This window comes from Scyliorhinus canicula, chromosome 4, assembly GCF_902713615.1.
Source record: "Scyliorhinus canicula chromosome 4, sScyCan1.1, whole genome shotgun sequence".
Lineage (NCBI taxonomy): Eukaryota > Metazoa > Chordata > Chondrichthyes > Carcharhiniformes > Scyliorhinidae > Scyliorhinus > Scyliorhinus canicula.
Window position 1 is genome coordinate 70,220,384 of NC_052149.1, and position 23,308 is coordinate 70,243,691.

The following is a 23,308-nucleotide window of genomic DNA, read 5'->3' on the forward strand; positions in this document are numbered from 1 at the left end:
TGGGTTTCCTCTGGGTGCTCTGGTTTCCTACCACAGTCCAAAGATGTGCAGGTTAGGCGGATTGGCCATGCTAAACTGCCCTTAGTGTCCAAAAGGTTAGGTTGAGTTGCGGAGATAGGACGGAGGTGTGGGCTTGGGCAGGGTGGCTCTTTCCAAGGGCTGGTGCAGACTTGATGGGCTGAATGGCCCCCTTCTGCACTGTAGATTCTATGATTCTACGTCAGGCATATATTTTCCAGCAAACAAAAATCCCTGTAGAATCAAGATGATTTGTTTCTTTTTAATTAGACACTTAAGAATATATTAACTGGACTGGGCCTTTCAGAACATTGAGCTTACCAGCCATACTTAATCAACAGAAATATATTTGAGTCCATTCCTTTTGTTCTTTTTACTGCCGCTGCTCATCTTCAGTGGTTTAGTTGATGGATTGTGCCAATTTATGAGTTTACATTCTCAAAACAGCTCGTCTTTCTGGTTGTGAATGAAACCGGTGCTTCTGTTTGATAATATTTAAACACTGACCTATTACCTGTAATAAACAGAAGCTCACAGTTAGATTCAGTGCTCACCTGTACAGTTTTACATTTGTTTTGAAGTCCTGCATTTGATTATTTAATTAAGAAATACTCTTTTCAAACTTGGCAGTGGCCTGCAATTGGAATCTAGGCTTATCAATTTTTTTCAAGTATGTACAATATCTAAAAAATGTGTATTATTTAATGAGTTAAAAAGAAAAATCTGCAAATGTGGGAAATACACAACTTCTAAAAAGTACTGTGACAGGTATCTGCATCAGATCCAGCACTCCCCCTGTGGGTTTTCAGAAAGTAAATCCTGACTCCATGAGGACCTAGCACTGTGCAGCCAAACAACGACCAAGACCAAAACAGGAATTGACTTACAGCTATGTTAGATGGATGCAACAGCTTTTCACTAAACTGTCTGTCCTTAACAAAAACACAGGGAATAGAGCATGGAAAGGACATCAGGGGAGCAGGAATGGAGAAAGATCGCTGGGGAAGCACAACACAGTCAGAGCAGATGCATGGGAAAACAAAGGGCGTGATTCTCCGCAAATGTGGAGAGTCGTGAAGGCTGCCATGAAACCGGCCGTGTTTCACAGCAGCCTCCGCGCCCCCTCCCGGGACCCGATTCTGCTCCCCGGTCGGGGCGAGCAGCGGGGCCCCGTGAACCTCAGCATCGCAGGCTTAGCGAAATTCGCTAAGCCCACGCACCAAAGTTAACGGCGGCTGACGCGCACGATGACGTCAGCCGCGCATGCGCGGATTGGACGGCTCCAACCCGCGCATGCGCGGATGACGTCATCGCGCATATGCGTGAAACCCGCGCATGCGCGGGACGGTATGCCCCTCAGCCGCCCCGCGGACTGATCCAGCAGGGCGGCGGAGGAACAAAGAGTGCGTGGGGTTCGGACCCGCTGCCTGCGATCGGTGCCCACCGATCGCGGGCCCATGGCACCCTTGGCACGCCCGTGCCAATCGGTGCCATGGTTCCCCAGAACGGCACTTTGCGGCCGTTTTCACGAATGGTGAGAGCAGGTGTGTTGCCGTTCGTGAAAACGGCCGTAAAGGCCTGGGAAATCGGCCCATCGGCTAGGGGAGAATTGCTGCTCGCCGTTATAAAACGGCGAGCAGCGATTCGTGTCGGGGGGCGGGCGTGGGGGGGGGGGGGGGGGGGAGAGAGAATAGCGGGAGGTCGGGAAAAATGTCGGGAAGGCCCTCCCGCTATTCTCCGACCCGTCGTGGGGGGCGGAGAATCGCGCCCAAAGCCTTGGTGACGGGGGGGGACCAAAGAAGACAGAATATGGAGAGCACAGAGCATAGAGAAACCAGCAGAGGAACAAAGGGAGAGCAGCAATACTAAGGGACCAGAGAACAGCCAAAGAGGAACCCGCAAAGGGTAGGAAACATAGAAAATAGGGCGAGTAGACCATTTGACCCTTCACACCTGCTCCACCATTCAATATGCTTATGGCTGATCCTCTATTTCAACATTGTACTCCCACAATCTCCCCATTCCCTTTGACACCTTCAGAGTTCTATTACCTTCTTAAATATATTCAGTGACTTAGCCTCCACAGCCTTCTGGTAGAAAATTCTACAAGTTCACCGCCCTCTGAGTGAAGAAGCTTCTCCTCATCTCAATCCTTTTTTGTATTACTTTTATCAGTTACAAAGCCAGAGCTCAGAGTGTGGACAGGGCAAACCCCTAATCCAGCTCCTTGCCTGCTCCAAAAAACAATTCAAATTGAATCCAATTTATGGTTCCCACAAGAGAGACATACCAGATCCAGGCATTACACCCGACCTCATGCTCACCTTAGCCAAAAGGCCGAGAAGCGATTCCTCATCTCCATCCTAAATGTCCTACCCCTATCCTGAAACTTTGATCCCTTCTTCTGGATCACCACCCCCTCCCCCCCCCACCCCCACCCCCACCACCACCAAAGGCAGAGGAAACAACATCCCTGCATCCAGTCTCTCCAGCTCTGTAAGAATTTTCAATGTTTCAATTAAATCCCCTCTAAATTCCAGACAATTCTGGCACAGTAGACCAAAATCTCTCCTCATACAACAATCCTTCCATCCCAGGAATCAGTTTGGTGAACCCTAACTGTCCTCCCTATATGGCATGTATATCCTTGGTGTGGTCTCACCAAGGCCCTGTACAGCTACATGAAGATGTTTGTGCTCTTGTCCTGAATTCCTCTTGCAATGAAGGCCAACAGATCATTTGCCTTCCTATCTGCTTGCTGAACCTGCATGCTTGTTTTCAGTGACTGGAGAGAGGAGCCCAGGGGGTACAGTATTTGGGGAGAGCACTGAAGGAGCAGGGGCAGACTGGGAGCTCAAGAAGAACAGAGCACGCTCTAACCTCTGCTCATTCATATTCTCTTGGCCACGGTGCTCTGGGCAATCATCCACATTGTCCACCTGCAAGGATGGTCATGCATGTTGGACCACATGGGAAGCCTGGTACCCAGTTTAAGACTCACTGATCTAAGTGGAGCAAGTGCAATACCGCAAACAACTGGCTCCCACTGCTTCTGAGAAAAGGAAGAGGCAGGAAGAAATCGTCTATTTTCCGGCTCCTGAGGTGACTCCTGCTGGTAAGTGCAGGCGAGAGGATCAGACTCAGCTTTGATACATCTCCTAGTTCGATAACTTGATGACTCACATTATCATGGCTGCAGTAATATGGCTGGCTACTTGAATGCAAGTGCTCATGAAATCATACCCAAGCATAACTCAGTGCCCTCAGAATAGAGGAGGGGGGCAGGAAACATTCAATATACATATTGTAAAATTCCACAGTGATTTCTTTCCAAAAGGAGAGCTCAAGAGATTTACTTCAGCTCACCATTGCATACTTTTACATCTGTGACATGGACGAAGTTGCATTCGAATTAAAAAAGTCAGTTTATAAAAATGGTCTCTAACGGAAAGCAACTCAGCAGACGCTATATTAATAAAGCCTCATGTGAATAGATTTTTAGATCATGAATTATTAACCAGACATCTTTTGACCGTTGGAAACTATTAAATACGAGGACAGTACCTGATTATATTACTTGGCACAAGTAATAAAAGCCACAGGCAAAAAATGACCCCAGAATGAGATATTCAGAGGATCCTGGAACCCATGGAAATGTATCAGGAAAGAAGGAAGAGAATTGGAGAACAAGCATTAAGAAATAAAAACAGTCATTTGGTAGTACTTCGGATAATTGATGAGTGCAAGATGAAAAGCTTTGACAACGTGTCTTTTTTCGGCAGTGCACAAGAAATAAAAATTTAACTGGACAAATGTTGTGCAAACTACAGTGATTGAAAAGTGAGTTTACCATTCGTGTGTCTTGAGGCAGTATTACACCGTCATCCCAAACCCTGGAAGAGGAATGAAAAGCAGAGCTCTCATTCTCCAGCCTAAAGAGAAAAATGTTAAGGTTTAAAAGTGCACAAGCATTTAAATCAGAGAAGTATTTATATTAGTTTGAACACAGTGCAAAAGGAATATTTTTATCGCATCTATCTTTAACAAATATCTGACCAAAATAATAATCATAAAACAGATGCTTCAGGTTACAATATACAAAGAGCACAATCAGCAAACAAGAACATATCCAATCCTCAACCACTAACAATAAACAAAAACTTTTTTTAAAACTCTTAACAGCTGATGGTAACTAACTCTTTAAAAAAGGAAATGACTGGCTGCCATACGAGGTAGAGTCCCTCTACCGACCCCCGAATGGTGTACTTGACCGTCTCCAAATATAGAAACTCCATGTGGTCACCCAACCAGGCTGCGGTACTTGGAGTAGGAAACCTCCACCCAAGCAGAACTTGCCTCCGGACTATTAACGAGGCAAAGGGTACTGAGGGATAGGATTTCTGAGCATCTGGAAAGACACTGCTTGATTAGGGATAGTCAGCATGGATTTGTGAGGAATAGGTCTTGCCTTACAAGTCTTATTGACTTCTTTGAGGAGGTGACCAAGCATGTGGATGAAGGTAAAGCAGTGGATGTAGTGCACATGGATTTTAGTAAGGCATTTGATAAGGTTCCCCATGGTAGGCTTATGCAGAAAGTAAGGAGGCATCGGATAGTGGGAAATTTGGCCAGTTGAATAACGAACTGGCTAACCGATAGAAGTCAGAGTGGTGGTGGATGACAAATATTCAGCCTGGAGCCCAGTTACCAGTGGCGTACCGCAGGGATCAGTTCTGGGTCCTCTGCTGTTTGTGATTTTCATTAATGACTTGGATGAGGGAGTTGAAGGGTGGGTCAGTAAATTTGCAGATGATACGAAGATTGGTGGACTTGTGGATAGTAATGAGGGCTGTTGTCGGCTGCAAAGAGACATAGATAGGATGCAGAGCTGGGCTGAGAAGTGGCAGATAGAGTTTAACCCTGACAAGTGTGAGGTTGTCCATTTTGGAAGGACAAATATGAATGCGGAATACAGGGTTAACGGTAGGGTTCTTGGTAATGTAGAGGAGCAGAGAGATCTTGGGGTCTATGTTCATAGATCTTTTAAAGTTGCCACTCAAGTGGATAGAGCTGTGAAGAAGGCCTATGGTGTGCTAGCGTTCATTAGCAGAGGGATTGAATTTAAGAGCCGTGAGGTGATGATTCAGCTGTACAAAACCTTGGTAAGGCCACATTTGGAGTACTGTGTGCAGTTCTGGTCACCTCATTTTAGGAAGGATGTGGAAGCTTTGGAAAAGGTGTAAAGGAAATTTACCAGGATGTTGCCTGGAATGGAGAGTAGGTCTTACGAGGAAAGGTTGAGGGTGCTTGGCCTTTTCTCATTAGAACGGAGAAGGGTGAGGGAAGACTTGATAGAGGTTTATAAGATGATCAGGGGAATAGATAGAGTAGACAGTCAGAGACTTTTTCCCCGGGTGGAACAAACCATTACAAGGGGACATAATTTTAAGGTAAATGGTGGAAGATATAGGGGGGATGTCAGAGGTAGGTTCTTTACCCAGAGAGTAGTGGGGGCATGGAATGCACTGCCTGTGGAAGTAGTTGAGTCAGAAACGTTAGGGACCTTCAAGCGGCTATTGGATAGGTACATGGATTATGGTAGAGTAATGGAGTGTAGATTAATTTGCTGTTAAGGGCAGCACGGTAGCATTGTGGATAGCACAATTGCTTCACAGCTCCAGGGTCCCAGGTTCGATTTCGGCTTGGGTCACTGGCTGTGTGGACACTGCACATCCTCCCCGTGTGTGCGTGCGTTTCCTCCGGGTGCTCCGGTTTCCTCCCACAGTCCAAAGATTTGCAGGTTGGGTGGATTGGCCATGATAAATTGCCCTTAGTGTCCAAAATTCTATGATCTATGATTAACCTAGGACAAAAGTTTGGCACAACATCGTGGGCCGAAGGGCCTGTTCTGTGCTGTATTTCTCTATCTATTCTCTATCTATCTATCAAAGGTGAGGACATCCGCCTTCACCCCTGTCTGCAACACCAGCCAGTGCAATACCCTGAAAATGGCCACCAGCAGACAAAGCCCCAGTTCAACATTAAGGATCTCTGACATGGTGTTGAAGAAACTTAACAATTTAGGACACAAGCAGAACATATATGTATGGTTAGCTGGCACCGCTCACACCTGTTGTCCACCCCCCCCCTCAAACAAACACTGGGCTGGTTTCTCTGATCGCTGACGCCAAAATCGTGTTTGATGATCAGTCGGAGAATCCATTTTTACACTGGAATCGGGGTGGGGCCGTTTTTCCGATGTTCCGCCCCCTCAAAAACGGCGTACTCGAGGGGTTTGCGCGTGCCATCGGGACGGCCTCAGGACGTCACCTGAGGCCCTCCCCCGATTCTCCGTTCCCGATGGGCCGAGTCCCCAATGGCGTGGGGCATGTGTCCTCACAGTTTTCGGCGACCTCGCGTGGCGGCTGCAGACTGTATCCAGCGCTGTCACAGTCGGGGTGGGGGGGGGGGGGGTGTTCCACTGGCAGGGGGGGCTTCAGGGGAGGCTGGGGGGACTGGTGGGGGGTGGTCCGGGGGTGGCGAGGGGGGTCACAGGGGACAGTTTTTGGCAGGCAGGGTCTGCGCATAGCCGGTGCCATGCTGTATGGCGCCGCCGTGCACATGCCCGGCCACAGATCTGGCCATTCTGTGGCCATGTCCACAGGTAAAGCCTACATGGCGTAGCTGATAACCCCCCCCCCCTACTGGGCAGAGGATCGGTGTGGTGGCGGCACCGACCTTTTGGTCGTAGGACCAGACAATCCTGCGGATTTAGCCGCAGAATCGGAGAATCCAGCCTACTAATTCTCACCTTAGTCATTTGAGCTCTGTGCACCACCTTGAACTGGACCAAGCCAAGCCGGGCACAGGAGGGCATAGAGTTGACCCTGCAAAGAGCATCACTCCACACCTCTTCATCTGGAATAGGACCCAATTCACCATCCCATTTCTCCTTAATCGCATTCAGCAAAACCAACTCCAGGATAAGATCTGACCATAAATACCCGAAATACTTCCCCCACCAGACACGGCCAAAGATAAAATTCTTTTCAACAAGCAGGATGGTGGTGCCACAGGAAATGAAGACAAGGGGCTGGATTCTCTGTCCCGTCGTGCCACATTTCAAGTTCACCCCACCGGTGGGATGCTCCATTATGCCAGCTGGTCAATGGGGTTTCCATTGTGGGGAAGCCCCACACTGTCCAGAAACCCCTGGACTGCCGGGAAAGTGGAACATCCCACCAGTGGAGAATCCAGCCCCAGGCCTTTCGCAGATAATCGTGAATCTGGAAATACCTAAACAAATTGGTTCCAGGGAGCAGAAATTTTTCTGACAGCTCCTCGAACCTAGCAAATCTTCCTTTCACAAACAACCCATCAATTTTTTTCTCCTTCAATTGTGCAGCCAATTTCCTTCTGAAAGCTACTATTTAATTTATACTCATCATCTTAGCAAGCTGCGCATTGTAAATTCTAACTTCTTGTTGCATGAAAAAGCTTTTCTTCCTGACACCTATGGTTCCTTACCAATTATCTGTACTCTCTGGTTATTGCCCGCTCCTGGAAACTTTCTCTTCATTTATTTTATCCACATCCTTCCTGATTTTAAACAATTCTATCAAATGTCTTCTTAGCATTCTCAGGTCTAAGGAATAGAACAACCCAGCTTCTCCAGTCTATTCAGGCAAATGTAATCCCGTCATTCCCTGGATATACTCAAAGTGATATTCATATGGGGAGGGAAGGTGGCCAGAGTTAGAAAGGTGCTGCTACAGAGGGGAAGGCAGGCAGGGGGTTTGGGTCTTCCGAACCTGATGTATTATTACTGGGCGGCGAATGTGGAGAAGGTGTGGAGCTGGGTCAGAGGGGTTGATTCCCAGTGGGTCAGAATGGAGACGAGTTTGTGCAGGGGGGTCAGGATTGAAGGCACTAGCAACAGCACCGCTCCCGATGGCCCCGGGGAAATACTCTGAGAGTCTGGTAATAATAGCTTCATTGAGAATTTGGAAGCAGTTTCGCCAACACTTCGGGTCAAGGGAAATGCTGATTTGGGGGAACCACAGATTTGAGCCAGGGAAGTGGGATGGAAATTTTCGGAAATGGGAGGAGAAGGGGATTAAGACACTCAAAGATTTGGGGCGCGATTCTCCCAAAACGGGAGAAATCGTAAGGCTGGCGTCAAACCCGGGTGGGTTTGACGCCAGCGCGCCCCTTCCCGACCGGGAACCGATTCTGGTCCCCCGGTCGGGGCTAGCAGCCCGACGCCGCAAGCTCCGGCATCACGGGCTTAACGAATTTCGTTAAGCCCGCTTGCCGGAGTTAGCGCCGGCTGACGCGTCATATGACGTCAGCCGCGCATGCGCGGATTGGAAGACTCCAACCCGCGCATGCGCGGATGACGTCATCGCGTATTTGCGCGAAACCCGCGCATGCGCGGGCCGGGATGCCCCTCAGCCGCCCCGCGAATGGATACTGCGGGGCGGCGGAAGGACAAATAGTGCGCGGGCATCGGGCCCGCTGCCCGCGATCGGTACCCACCGATCGCGGGCCCATGGCACCCTTGGCACGGCCGTGGTACTGCCGTGCCAATCGGTGCCATGGTTATAAAAGCGAGTTGTTCCCGCCGTTTTTACAAACGGCCAGACCAGGCCTGTTTGCCGTTCGTAAAAACAGCGTAAAGGGCTGGGACTTCGGCCCATCGAACAGCTGTGAATCGCTGCAGGCCGTTAAAAAAACGGCTGGCAGCGATTCGTGTCGGGAGTTGGGCGGGGGGGGGGGGGGGGAGAATAGCGGGAGGACGGGAAAAATGTCAGGAAGGCCCTCCCGCTATTCTCCGACCCGTCGTGGGGGTCGGAGAATTTCGCCCTTGATTCTTGGGAGTCTGTTTGAAGGATTGAAGGAGCTAGGAGCGAAGTATGGGCTGGAGCACGGGGAAATGTTTAGACACGTGCAGGTTTGAGATTTTGCCAGAAAGGAGATACAGAGCTTCCCGGTGCAGCCGGCCTTCACATTGCTGGAGGAGGTGCTGACGACAGGGGGACTGGAGAAGGGGGTAGTGTCGGTGGTTTATGGAGCTATTTTGGAAAAGGATAAGGAACCACTGGAAGGGATCAAAGCAAAGTGGGAGGAAGAGTTGAGAGAGGGTATGGAGGAGGGATTCTGGTGTGAGGTCCTCCGGAGAGTGAATGCCTCCACCTCATGTGCGAGGTTGGGGCTGATACAACTGAAGGTGGTATACAGAGCACATCTCACGAGGGCGAGGATGAGCCGATTCTTTGAAGGAGTAGAAAATGTGTGTGAACGTTGCGGGTGGGGGGGCCCCGCCAATCACGTTCATATGTTTTGGTCCTGTCCAAAGCTAGAGGATTACTGGGAGGAGGTGTTTAGGGCAATTTCTAAAGTGGTGCACGTGAAACTGGACCCGGGCCCCCGGGTGGCCATACTCGGGGTGTCAGACCAGCCAGGGTTGAAAACGGGTACGAAGGCAGATGTTGTAGCCTTCGCCTCGCTGATTGCCCAAAGGCAGATCCTGATAGGCTGGAGAGCAACCTCTCCACCCTGTGCCCTGGCATGGCGGGCGGACCTGTTGGAATTCTTGACTCTTGAGAAGGTTAAGTTTGAATTGAGGGGAAGGATAGAGGGGTTCTACAATTCATGGGCATTATTCATTATGCACTTTCCAGAACTGGATAACATCGAACATTAGTTGGGGCAGGTGGGAGGGAGGGTTGGGAAGCAACCTGTGTGCATACACAGCAAGACCTGGACAACATTCAATCTTGGGCCAAAAATGGCAACTAGCATTCATGCCACACAACTGCCAGGCAATCACCATCTCCAACAAGAAAGAATCTAACCATCTCCCCATGACATTCAATGTCATTACCCCCACCTGGAACTATTGTGCTGTTCATTCCCTTGCTACCACCATTGTGGGTGTTCCGAAAACATCTGGGGCGGGATTCTCTGTCCCGCCAGACCTGTTTTCTGGCTCACCGCACCCCCGCCAGCAACAGGATCCTCCGTCCCTGCAGCCGGCCAATGGGGTTTCCCAACGTGGCCACCCCCACGCATCGGGAAATGCCCAAGGCGTGATTGCGCCGCCAGCGAAGCAAAGGATCCTTCCGATGGAGAATTCCACCCATCCAGCAGTTCAAAAGGACAGCTCACCACCACCTTCTCAGGGGCAATTAAGGATGGGCAACAAATACTGGTTTAGCCAGCGATGCCTACGTCCCATGAATTAATACCTTTTTAAAACGTTGCAACTCAGGATGTTGCGCGGCTTGGAAGGGAACTGCTTGCATATGGACACAGATTGCTTCAGTATCTGAGGAGTCACAAACGATTCTGAATATTGTGCAATTGTCCAGCGAACTTCTGACCTTACATCACTTTGGGATTACATTTGCCTTAATAGACTGGAGAAGCTGGGTTGTTCTGCTCCTTAGATCTGAGAATTCAGGCGGTGGTGTTCCCATGCCTTTACTCCTCTTGTCCTTCTAGGTGATATAGGTCTGCCTCACAGCGTCAGAGACCCAGGTTCAATTCTGACCTTCGGTCACTGTGTGCAGTTTGCACATCCTCCTAGTGTCTGCGTGGGTTTCCTCCGGGTGCTCCGGTTTCCTACCACAGTTCAAAAATGTGCAGGTTAGGTGTATTGGCCATGCTAAATTCATAGATTATCATAGAATTTACAGTGCAGAAGGAGGCCATTCGGCCCAGCGAGTCTGCACCGGCTCTTGGAAAGAGGACCCTACCCAAGGTCAACACCTCCACCCTATCCCCATAACCCAGCAACCCCACCCAACGCTAAGGGCAATTTTGGACACTAAGGGCAATTTATCATGGCCAATCCACCTAACATGCACATCTTTGGACTGTGGCAGGAAACAGGAGCACTCGGAGGAAACCCACGCACACACGGGGAGAATGTGCAGACTCCGCACAGACAGTGACCCAAGCCAGAATCGAACCTGGGACCCTGGAGCTGTGAAGCAATTGTGCTACCCACAATGCTACCGTGCTGCCCTTATTGCACCTTAGTTGGTGGGGTTACTGGGTTGCGGGAATGGGTTGGGAGCGTGGGCCTGGGTGCGGTGCTCTTTTCAGGGGGTCAGTGCAGACTCAATGGTTGAGTGGCCTCCTTCTGCATTGTAGGGATTCTGTGAGGTGTGTAGGGTGTGGTGGAACATATGAATATTAGATGTGAGTCCTGATTGATCAAGACTGCTGAAAATTAATAATGGGGATATGGTGAATTAAACAATGTCTGAGGCTCGTGGTGCAATTGGTAAAATATAGTTTTTGAAGATGTATTTACCAATTAATTGTGCTCCAGCTCCAAGTGAAGCGAGAGTGACTGTCCTTGACATAAATACAGCATTTGAGCAAGAATAGCATCAAGGAGACCTAGCAAAACTGGAGCCACTGGGAATGAGGGGAAAAATTCTCCACTGGCTGGAATTATATCTAGCACAAGGATAGATGGTTGTGATTGTGGGAGGTCAATCATCTCAACTCAAGGACATCACTGCAGGAGTTCCTCAGGGTAGAGTCCTGGGCCCAACCATCTTCAGTTGATTCATCGATGATCTTTACTCTATCATAAGGTTAGAAACAGGGATGTTCGCTGATGATTGCACAATGTTCAGCACCATTTGCGACTCCTCATATACTGAAACAGTCCACATCCAAATATGGCATGACCTGGACAATATCCAGACTTGGACTGACGAGTGGCAAGTAATATTCATACCACACAAATGCCATGCAATCACCATCTCCAACAAGGGAGAATCTAACCATCACCCCATGACATTCAATGGCATTTCCATCACTGAATCCCCCACTGTCAACATGCTGAGGGTTACCATTGAACAGATGGTGAACTGGACTGTCCATATATGGGGTGCCACTCAAGCAGGCTGCTTGGTCCTGGATTGTGTCAAGCTTCTTGAAAGTTGTTGGAGCTGCACTCCAAATGGAGAATATTCTGTCACACCTTCTGTCTTGTGCCTTGTAGCCAGGCTTTGGGGAGTCAGGAGGTGAATTGTTCACTACAGGATTCCTAGCTTTTATATGGCGAGTCAATTTCAGGTTCTGGTCAATGGTAACCACCAGGATGTTGATAGTGGGGGACTCAGCAATGGTAATTCCATTGAATGTCAAAGTGTGATGGTCAAATCTGGCTTGTTGGAGATGGTCATTGCTTAACACTTGTTTGCCGCGAATGTTACTTTCACTTGTCACCCCAAACCTGATTATTGCCCAGGTCTCGTGCATCTGAACATGGACTGCTTCAGTATTTGAGGAGTCATGAATGGTAGAGTATTGTGCAGTCATCAGTGAACATCCCCACCTCTACCTTATAATAGAAGGTCATTGATGAAGCAGCTGAAGATGGTTGGGCCTAGGACACTACCATGAGGAACTCCTACCAGCCATGATGTCCTGGTGCTGAGATGATCAATCTCCAACCTCCACAACCATCTTCCTTTGTGCCAGGTATGACTCCAACCAGCGGAGAGTTTACCCCCGATTCTTTTAACTCCAATTTTGAGAGGGCTCTTTGATGTCATACTTGGTTCAAATACTACTTCAATTCTGGCATTCAGCTCTTTTTTCCGTGTTTGAACCAAGGCTGTAATGAGAGCAGGAGCTGAGTGACCCTGGGGATCTAAAATGAATGTCCATGAGCAGGTTATGCTGAGTAAGTGATGCTTTCATAGCGCTGTTGATTACCCCCTTACATCAGTTTACTAATGATTGAGCAGACTGATAGGCCGGGTAAGTGGCTGGGGTTGGACTTGTCCTGTCTCTTGTGTACAGGACACACCTGGGCAATTTTCCACATGCCGGGTAGAAAGCCAGCGTTGTAGCTGTACTGGAAGAGCTTGACGAGGGGCACGGCAAGTTCTGGAGCACATCCTTCCTTACTTATTGCTCGAATAATGTCAGGGCTGATAGCCTTTTGCAATATCTAGTGTCTTCAGCCATTTCTTGATATAAAGTAAGTAAATCGAATTGGCTGAGACCTGACATCTTTTGCACTTTTGTGCTGGGCTCCTCCATCATTGAGATGGGGATATTTGTGGAGCCTCCTCCTCCAGTGAGTCATTTAATTGTCAACCAGCATTCACGGCTGGACTGTAGAGCTTAGATCTGATTCGTTGGTTGTGGAATTGCTTAGCTCTGTCTTGCTTGCTGCTTATCTGTTTGGCATGCAGGAAGGCAGCTCACCACCACTATCTCAAGGGCAATTAAGGATGGACAATAAATGATGACTTATCCAGCGATGCCCACAATTAACTAATAAGGAAATATTCTCTCTCCTTTTAAGAGATCAAGGCTAGCATTAAGTGGTGTTTACACTCATGACGTTGGCTTTCTGGTAAGGGGTTCAGGCATTTTGAATCCGGATATCATTGGAAAGAACAAGCAGTATGATAGTGGTGTGCTGCTTAGATTGCAACCAATGGCTACTAATTAATGGCACGTCACAATTCCCTCGCAGATTCAGTGGTTATCGACTTTAGCCCCAATGTCATTACATACATGTAACATTTAATTCCCTTCTATTCACATCAGCTTTCCAGCACAACTACCTGTCACAGCAGCTTTATCCTCCTTGTAGACTAAAGAATCATCTTTTCTTTAGTCAAGCAGCACAATACTAACCTTTCTTTCATGATCTTCAGCTGTGCCTCATCTTGGATTTGTCCATCAGGTTCCTGAATCTCGGAGTAATAATTTGGACCAACTAGTCCAATCTTGGCATTGGGCCACAGAAAAAGGAAGTTCGGATCAATGACCTACCACACTGAAAATAAACAAACTTCGCTTAAACATTATCACACATGTCCGAGTCTACATAATGTGCAACAATTAGCTGATGGCCACCTCAACTGTAACCTTTCCACTTGTTAAACTTCAAGTTATGCTGCCACAAATAGGAAGAAGTGGTGGCATAGTGGCTTTATCACTGAATTAGTAATCCTTTAGGGAAGGAAATCTGCTATTTTTGCTGGTCTCCATGTGACTCCAGATTCACAGTAATGTGGTTTGACTCTTAAAAATGACCTCTGAAACGGAGGGCAGTTGAAGGTGGGTAATAAATGCTGACCCAGCCAACGATGCCCACATTCAGAGAATGAATTTTTAAAAGAGTTGCAAAATAAAAAGATCTTCCTCCTACGTGGAACCCTGAGACAGATGCAATAAACACTGGGAAACTTTCAGCATTAGAATAATTACCTGATGTTTCTGCAGGGATTCTCTCAACCAACAGTTTCAGCAGAACCCCACAGAATTGGCATTGATAATATTTACACCATTTCTCCTGGGTCGCCACTGAATTTACAGTGGGAGATCGGGAGAATCAATAACGGAAGTTTTCTGTACATCCATTTAGTAATGATAAGACATCTGGAAGCCCTTTTAAAGTACCCCAATGTCTAAAACTGGTGCAATGTTGTTTCATATTACAGTCATTCTAACATGAATATTGTAGCTTCTATTCCAATCTCCCAATGCGAACTGCACAGGGGAGGTGGTGGCGTTAGTGTATTGTCACTGGACTAGTAAACCAAAGACCCAGAGTAATGCTCTGGGGACCCCAGGTTCGATTCCCGCCACGGCAGATGGTGAAATTTGAGTGCAAGAAAATCCAGAATAAAAGTCTAACGATGACCATGAGGCCACTGTCGATTTTCGTAATAACCCATCTGGTTCACTAATGTTCCTTAGGGAAGGAAATCTGCCGTCCTTACCCAGTCTGGCCCCACATGCGACTCCAGATCGGTTGACTCTTAACTGCTTCCTCGAGGGCAATTAGGGATGGGGCAATAAATGCTGACCCAGCCGGCGATATCCACCCACAAAATACAGTGGCAAACTGCCAGTCAAAGGCTGATGGATCTGTCCTCAAGAGGGAAGAAAAATCCATGAGGGAGCCCTACCTGGACAGTACCTTGCATGTCTACCTCTTTGACAGCATTGGCAGAGGTGAACGGCCAATCTACACAGAAGAAAATCAAGATAATAAAAATACCCAAATACAGGAAACATATCAAAATCTGGCTGTGCACTTTAAACTGAAAGATAACATTGCAGTGTTAATGTGAGCCTACTTGCTGGCGATCAGCAGTACCACCCACACCTGCAGACTGGCTAGCTGACCTTACGGAATTTCTCCACCTGGTGAAGATAACAATACGCCTACGAGGATCAGAGGAAGGCTTCCTTACTGCATGGAGGCAATTTGCTGGCCTGTTCCAAAACCTGTTTGAGGCCAACAACGCCAGTAGAGGGGGAACTGAAAGGGTTAGAGAGGGGGGAAAATAAAGACAAGGAAGAACGGCAGGGACGTACAAACCGAGGGGAAGAGGGGGGGAAAGAGGACGGAGAGTCTGAGGTGGGCTGCCGCCTGTTCGGTGTCGCCCCCCCCCCCCCCCCACTCCTCCACCAAAAAAAAAGAAGGGAGCCCCCCGTAAAGACCAAGGAGGATAGCAAGGGGGGTGGGAGGGGTAGAAGGGGAAGGGTTAGGGTTCGCGGAGGTGGGAGGTGGGGGGGGGGACACCGAACTAGACGGCAGCACTGTAAATAAATTAAGTTAAGACAAAAGCCTTTTGCGTTACACTGTACAATAAATAAGCATGAACATCAATGTACATAATGTTGAAAATGCCAACAAATATTTTTTTTTTAAATGTATGCCTACTTGTGACAATAAAGATTATCATTATTATTAACTACACATTTCATCACATTATGGCATCACATATTTTGGCACTCCAATCTGCTGCATCAATCTTACATTGCTAGCTCAGTTCATCCGCTCAAGATAGAGATGCCTCGCAAGAGGAGTGGGGAGCAGCAGCCCGGTTAGTGAGAAAACAGAGGGAAAAAGTAAGAGGCTTCACACATGCAGGTCTAAAAATGCCAAACTGAAAATTATGGTGCCAAATACATTCACTGATGTATCACTAAATTGGTGCGGCAAGTAAGCAGCCTGGCACCACTACTGTGTACTGTGGTGCAGTTCCAGTTGTACAGGTGAGCAAGCAGTAAGTCAGCTCAAGTGGTAATAAGCAGCTAGTTTCATTTTGGATATAAGTTAGTATTACAGCTACAAAGGGAAGTTGGGTGTCAGTGGTACACTGGGAAAATGGATTTCCTCTTTCGGACTCTATTACCCTCTTTAAATGGCTACCTGCCTCTGAACAATGACTGGTTTGCAGGATCCCACCAGACCTTTTCTGCAAATCAGTAATTCCTGATCCAGGACTGAGAGTTTGGTTAAGAGTGGGAAAGAGTAGTAGCAGAAATCTCACTAATTGTTTCCTCTTATCAGATAATAAAGTTCTTTCCCTACTTTAGACTACCAAAAGAAGCGCCATATTGCCTATGCAGCTCAATAATTTTCTATCTTAAATGTGTGCGCTTTCCAGTAGGGTAACCGAATGGATATCAGGTGCAAGGGCTCATTTTTACCCTCCTAGCCTCGGCACTGAAGTCAGCTCAACCCATTACCAAAGAGCGCTAATAGAGTGTAGATTAGGCATTTACTCTTGGGATCTTTTGGCAACGTACAGTTGAGCTGTACATTATGCAATGCCTATCACCAACTAAGCTACTGGGATTCTGGCCCCTATCTGACCATCTAGAAATAGGACTAATATATTAAACTATAGATTGTGTCATGTCTGTGCTGCACAAGATAAAAACAACTCCCAAAGTAATCATTTTCAAACAATAATTATCTTCCATGGTACAATGGTCAAACAAGAGCATTTCTAGAATGTACCATGGAAAACTTTCCACCACCATAGCAGCCTCCAATTATAATGGTTATCTTGGGAACAGTGGCACATGCCACAGCCGCCATCATAGGCCTTGGGCCTTAAGTTGATTGGTAACGTCTCAGCCTACAAAGAAAACCATAAGGAGATTACTGGAATTATATAAGCACAGAAATTAACAGCATTCTTAAAATGTGAAACATTAGTTTCCATGTTAATGATTATTTCTGACCTCAATTGTACAGCAAGAACATGTATATTTTCGGTTATTGTGAAAAGGGTGGAATCTGTCATTTTAAAACACCTTTAGATAACTTCCCAATTTGAAGGAAAAGCCTGAAATTGTGATACAACAGATGTATCGCCTATGCTCTCTTCACAAAGTTGATGCTTGAAACATGGCCATTCATTAATAAATGAAGCCACTGAATAGCCCAGTTTCAGACGACCAGAAGTTCAGAATCAGAAGCCCTTGTCAAGAGCTGTCGTCAAAGGGACCAAAATATTAATGGTCCTTCCCTTTCACCAAACTGACCCAAGTTTTCACCTCTGCCACAACCCACCAATCAAACCCACTATCCCAAACCGATCTCAAGGCCATAATCACAAACAATGCTTGAAACCTAATGGGGTGAATGATGCTTTGATTTTATACCATATTTTCTGAATGTTCTGAAAGTCAAGTCTCCATTGAGCCCAATGGCAAGTAATCAGACCGTGCAACCCAAATCTTTCTCAAATTCTGCTTTTTTGTTGAGGTTGGGAGAATAGACTGTAATAAATATTCTGTGCAATTTGTAGAAATAGGCCTACAAGCCCACTTGGGCTAAGGAGGAGAGCAAAATCAGGCAGCATTACCACTCCTGGTTGATGTATGATGAGGTGATTTTCTTACCCACTCTCAGAGGACAGAAAACAGTAACCATTTATCTGGTGACCCTCGCTGCCTGGTGCCCCCGCTAACTCTTGCTGGCTTGAATTTCAACCTACTGTTCTGAGGAGGTGTAAAATGCACCTTCCTCTCCAGTTGGCTGCATTTTAGGGTCCTCATTTAAATATGTACATCAGGTGACATTAGGCCCCGAGTGTAATTTTTAAATGGCCGTTTGGGAGACTATGGGCTGGTCTCCGATGCCAATGGCGAAATCGCATTCGGTGATTGGCCGGGAGAATCTGTTTTGACGCCGAAATCGGGGGGTGGCGCTGTTTTCGGATGCTCCACCCCCTCAAAAAATGGCACATCACCTGAACATAGAACATCCAGTGTAGAAAGAGGCCATTTGGCCCATCAAGTCTGCACTGACCCACTAAGCCCTCACTTCACCATATCCCCTAACCCAATAACCCCTGCTAACCTTCTGGACACTAGGGGCAACTTAGCATGGTCAATGCACCTAACCAGCACGTCTTTGGGACTGTGGGGAGGAAACGGGAGCACCCGGAGGAAACCCACACAAGCACGGGGAGAACGTGCAGACTCCGCACAGACAGTGGCCCAGCAGTGAATCGAACCTGGGACCCTGGTGCTGTGAAGCCACAGTGCTAGCCACTTGTGCTACCGTGCTGCCCAGATTACCTGAGGCCCTGCCCCGATGCTCCGCCCCCGATGGGCCAATTTCCCGACGACATGGGGCAGAATTTTCGGGGACCTCGTGTGGCAGCTACGATCTGTGTTCAGTGCCGAACATAGTCCCGGGGGGGGGGGGGGGGGGCGTTCCGCTGGCCAGGGAGGCTTCGGCGGGGGCTGGGAGGATGGTGGGGGTTGGTCCAGGGATTTACAGGGAGGTACTATCTAGCAGACCTGGTCTGGTCCGCGCGCAGCCGGAGCCATGTTGTACGGCGCGGCTGCTGCAGGTTGCCGCCATGCACATGCGCGGCCACAGACCCGGCCCTGATCTTAGAGGATCTGGCTGATTTTCCTCTTTCGAGGCATTGACAGGTGCTGCTTCCTCTGCCTGCGCTAGCAAGTGTATTGCATGGGTGAGTTTTAAAGCAGGGATTATTTCACAGCTTCTGTCTGGGCTGATCTCTAGCTTCGAGGCAGGGGTCTCTTTTATGGGGAGCATCCAGGAAGGGGTCTCTCTTATGGGAGGTGCCTCTAATTAAGGGTTCTCTAGTGAGGGTCTCTGTAATTGGGGGGTGGGGGGTTCTGGAGGGGGGGGGGGAGAGATGGGAAAGGGTGGCCCTTCCAATGGACTTTGGAGGCAGCTCCCTTAAAGGGTTACTCCCTTGGCCTACCGTGAGGTCCACCGAGGGCCATGCTTGTCAAGACCTGCACCAATTCTCGGCCACATGGTTCCTGGTCCAGAGGACTGGAGAATCACGCGGGCCCAGAAAATGTGGTGCCCGGTCCGTTAATGCTGGCACAGGACGCAAACCTCGAACCTGATGCCAGTGGGGACTGAAACATCGGAACAGGATCGGATGCTGGATTCTCCAACACATCGGGAACGTCGCTGCCAGCAGCAGAGAATCCAGTCCAGTGTGGAATGGCTCCAGGACTAGGTGAGGATATTTCTTTGGGGCCCAGGAGAAAGAGAAAAGTTTAAGTCTCCCCAACTTTAGGCTTCTCCTGTGAGATCCTCTGAAATAATAATAATAATCTTTATTGCTACAAGTAGGCTTACATTAACACTGCAATGAAGTTATTGTGACAAGCCCCCAGTTGCCATGATCCGGCGCCAGTTCGGGTACACAGAGGGAGAATTCAAAATGTCCAATTCACCTAAGCCGCAATCTTTCAGGACTTGTGGGAGAAAACCGGAGCACCCGGAGGAAACCTACACAGACACAGGGAGAACGTGCAGACTCCTGCAAATCCCCTTCTTGTGACCTCTGTGCATATTGGCGTGGCTTTCTTTGGTGCTAGCCTGCAGTTGTCGAAACATATTATCCCGCCCACTCGCCAACTGTTGTTCTCTGTCCAATTCACTGCCCAGGCTAAAAACCCATGGTGTTTTCCCCTCACCTGCCCGCTGGAATTCCACTTCCAATTAATGAAGATAGCTGGAAAGTTCATGTATGAACAGCATCTTCTTCATGTCATACATTTCACTGTTGGATTAACTGTGATCTTTTGCTGTCTGGGGACACTGACTAATACTGAAGGAGTGTCACTATTGTACAAGAATTCACTCCTGAGAAATACTCTGTGAGTGCCATGTTCAACAGGAAAGAAGATGATAAATATTTGAAAAGAATTACCCTTGATACCTAATTTCTCATCTACATGCTGTCCTTCAGCAACATCATCCAAAGGTAGTGTTATTTTTCTATGTACGCTGATGACATTCAGCTCTACTATATGAATACAAGTTGTTATTGCAGAAAACTTGTTTTTTTCCACTTAAAATACCAGAGCCATAGAATTCCGGAAACGCAGAAGGAGGCCATTCGGCCCATCGAGGTTGCACCAACCCTTTTAAAGAGTACCCTACCTGGGTCCATTCCCCCCGCCCTATCCCCATACCCCCACTGACCTACCACATCCTTGAACGCGAAGGGGCAATTTTGCATGGCCAATCCATCAAAGCTGCACATCTTCAGACTAACCTACATTTGTCTCAGAGAATATGCATTTCCTGCATTTATTCAACTATTCTACACTGGACGGAGATGCAAGATGATTATATAAAGAGGAGAAACAGGGCACTTCTTATTACCTTGGATAATGTTCCGGCCTTGGTTACATTTGGTCTTGTATTTTGAAGAAATATGACAGGAATACCTCGCTGGTCACAAAGCTGCACAAAATGGCTGCCTTTTAGTGAGGCATTATGAGTGAGTTCTCCGTTGTTAGCCACAATTCCACACAAGATGACTGAAAAGAAAAAAGTTAGCAACTGTATTTTTAGCCTATTGTCACATGTTCAAGTAATCTGCATAAGTAGCAACACCAGGTAATACCCATTGTAAAAATGCTGACATTTATTTTAATGACATTATATACAGAACAAAAGTATTTTGTGATATAAGGCTTCTTTATGTGCATTATTAAACTGATTTATTTCTTCCTGTTCAATAGTCTCTCGTAGCTCCTTCCCCATCCATCCTGAAAACTAGCTCTTCCGTAACTAAGGTTCAATGTGTGGCAGCTGTCCCATGTGGCTATTGCTCATGCATGTTCCCAGGCAGTGAGTTCAGCAACTTATTTGACGGCAATATACCAGAAGGAAGGAAGATAATGATAACGCAGACAATTTCCAATTAGCGTCACTATACATCAATCAGGAGTGCAATCCCTGGTAATTTTTATCCTCCCGCCCGAGGGCAAATTATAAAACCTCAACTGATCACCAGCTGCGATCAGTTTACCAGTCCAGACTGATGAGGGTTCAAAGCTCTGGTCTGTGTGGTTTAGTACCATACCATGCAGTGCTCATTCTTCTCCTGGGATAGTATTCCTATAAGGATCTCTGTCAAGAATGACAACGCCAGAAGACCCATAACTGTACAGAATGCACTACAGCAAGCAAAAAAACCTTTAAATCCTTTAAGCTCACAAAACCCAAGCTATGGTGAGGAAATGTCTCCAAAAGCTCTGCGAAGCTTAAGTTGAGAGCAGAAGAGAATTAGGAGACAGAAACAAGCTATTCCTATATGCCTCATTTTGTTCCACTAGGCATTGCATCTAATCCAACGCTATTGTTTACGGAAAATTGATTTTCTGCCCGAATATATGGATCCATTTATGCTTTTTATATCATTTCTCACACTGAATCAATATCACATGACTATATTGAATTAATATCTTACTCATCAGAAGGTTATTCACTCACCAGCTCAAATTATTTGGAAGATGGATCAGAATCCATTGTCAGGGACCAAGCCAATTGGACATTTCTAACATCATAGCAAGATAATTTGATTGTTTTCTGTGCTACATTCCACATATGGAGTCAACCATGGTCGCATACAATAGTCTGCAATGGAAATGGCTTGTTCCACTTTGCCTCGATAATATTTCAGAATTTTTTTGGGGGAGGGGGGGGGGGGGGGGGGGGGGGGGGGGGGGGGGGGGAGAGACTAATGGATTTACTTTACATTGGTCCATAACTTTCACAGAGTGGCAATCACCAGCCAGATTGCCACTCCATGGCGACTTACCTTTGCTGGAATTCCAAAGCCCCTGTCACATCCAATCTTCGTCCACACAGGCCAGGTGAGAAAGGACTTGCCAGCAGCTCCGGTACTCCAACAGTGAGGTGTAAAAGGACCACAGTGAAGGAGGAAGCCCCCATATACAGCATTGGCTGCCATAAAAGGGACCAATGAAGGGAGACAATAAGTTTCAAAGGTACGTTGGACGGGTTGTGGGGGGTTCTCAAATGGTGGGCCTTCATGGGGCCCAGGGGTGGGTGGGGGGAGGGGAGGGGTGGGTGGGGGGGGGAGGGTCAAGGTCATGTGTGGGGTTCCCTGGGTGTTTCAGGGGTGTGGAGTGCCCCATGGGTAGTATTGGACTGGGTCTTTAAGATAATGACTCTGAAGATAGAAGGCTTTTCTTACTTCTAACTGTTTCAGTGTTACTATGAGAGTATAACTGGCAGAACCATCTGAAGTTAGCCTTTTAACTTGTTTCTGTCGGCTGGTTACCAGCCCAGCACAATTGACCAGGGGAAGGTAGCCCTTCTGGATAATTGCCAGGTAAACCCTTGCATGGGACCTTCCAATAAAGATTCCCCAGCGTTTCACTGGGGTATCCCCACATGCGAAAACTGGGGGGGCCAGGAATTATGACTCATAGATTTGGACTAAATGCTTAATTTAAAAGGATATCACTGCATTCTTATGCAAACAAATTATCAGCAATTAAACAGATGTATTTGCTGCCAATGCGTGGCATCCACAAGTCAATCTGTGTTAGCTTATGTCACAGTGAGTGACAGTATCAGCATTAGTCAGGACCAAATACAGCACTGCTCAAATGATCACAGCTGTGTTTTTCTCCCCCGGTTAGTCAGCAGTCAAAGCATTCCCCCCCTTTTTAAACAAGCATATTACATCATGGAAGTATAATTTAAGCACAGAAGTTAACAGCAGGCTTGAAGTCCAGTCATGAAATAAGGAGTATTTCACATGAAGTTTTTAATAGTTCTTGATCAGCTAGATAATCTTTGATGCACGATCAATTGCACAAACACGAGAGTTGAATACAACTGATGCTTTTATTACTCTAAGATGTGTGCCTCCCACAGCAGCTGGCGAAATGGCTGCAGCATGGAGGACACACACATTTGTACTCCGCCTACTGGGCGGAGCCAGCAGGCAGGGACTTACCGACGTACCCTGTAAGTACAGGTCCTACCATACATCACCTTATAGGTGCAACAGGGGTTTACCACATTCACCCCCTGTTAAATTGAGTCCGCGGGGGGTGGTGGAGAACTATATACAACAAATGAGTTATACATTTACAATATTGAAGAGAATAAAAATGTCTTTTGAAGTCCAGTGGACCAGTTAGAGTTTAACCAGTCCGGAGCCTTGAT

At 47.4% G+C, this 23,308-nt stretch overlaps 1 protein-coding gene across 1 annotated transcript in view; it reads right to left on the reverse strand.

The window, feature by feature from the left end:
- Positions 1-265: 265 nt before the first annotated feature.
- si:ch211-198n5.11 (methylcrotonoyl-coenzyme A carboxylase 2) overlaps positions 266-23,308 on the reverse strand; it is a 77,390-nt gene continuing 54,347 nt past the window's right edge. The window contains 8 exon segments of the mRNA XM_038794413.1: positions 266-532; positions 3,869-3,950; positions 13,699-13,828; positions 13,831-13,840; positions 16,826-16,911; positions 16,914-16,940; positions 20,473-20,629; positions 20,631-20,640. Coding sequence (XP_038650341.1) covers positions 449-532; positions 3,869-3,950; positions 13,699-13,828; positions 13,831-13,840; positions 16,826-16,911; positions 16,914-16,940; positions 20,473-20,629; positions 20,631-20,640 — 586 coding nt within the window. The 3' untranslated portion in view covers positions 266-448.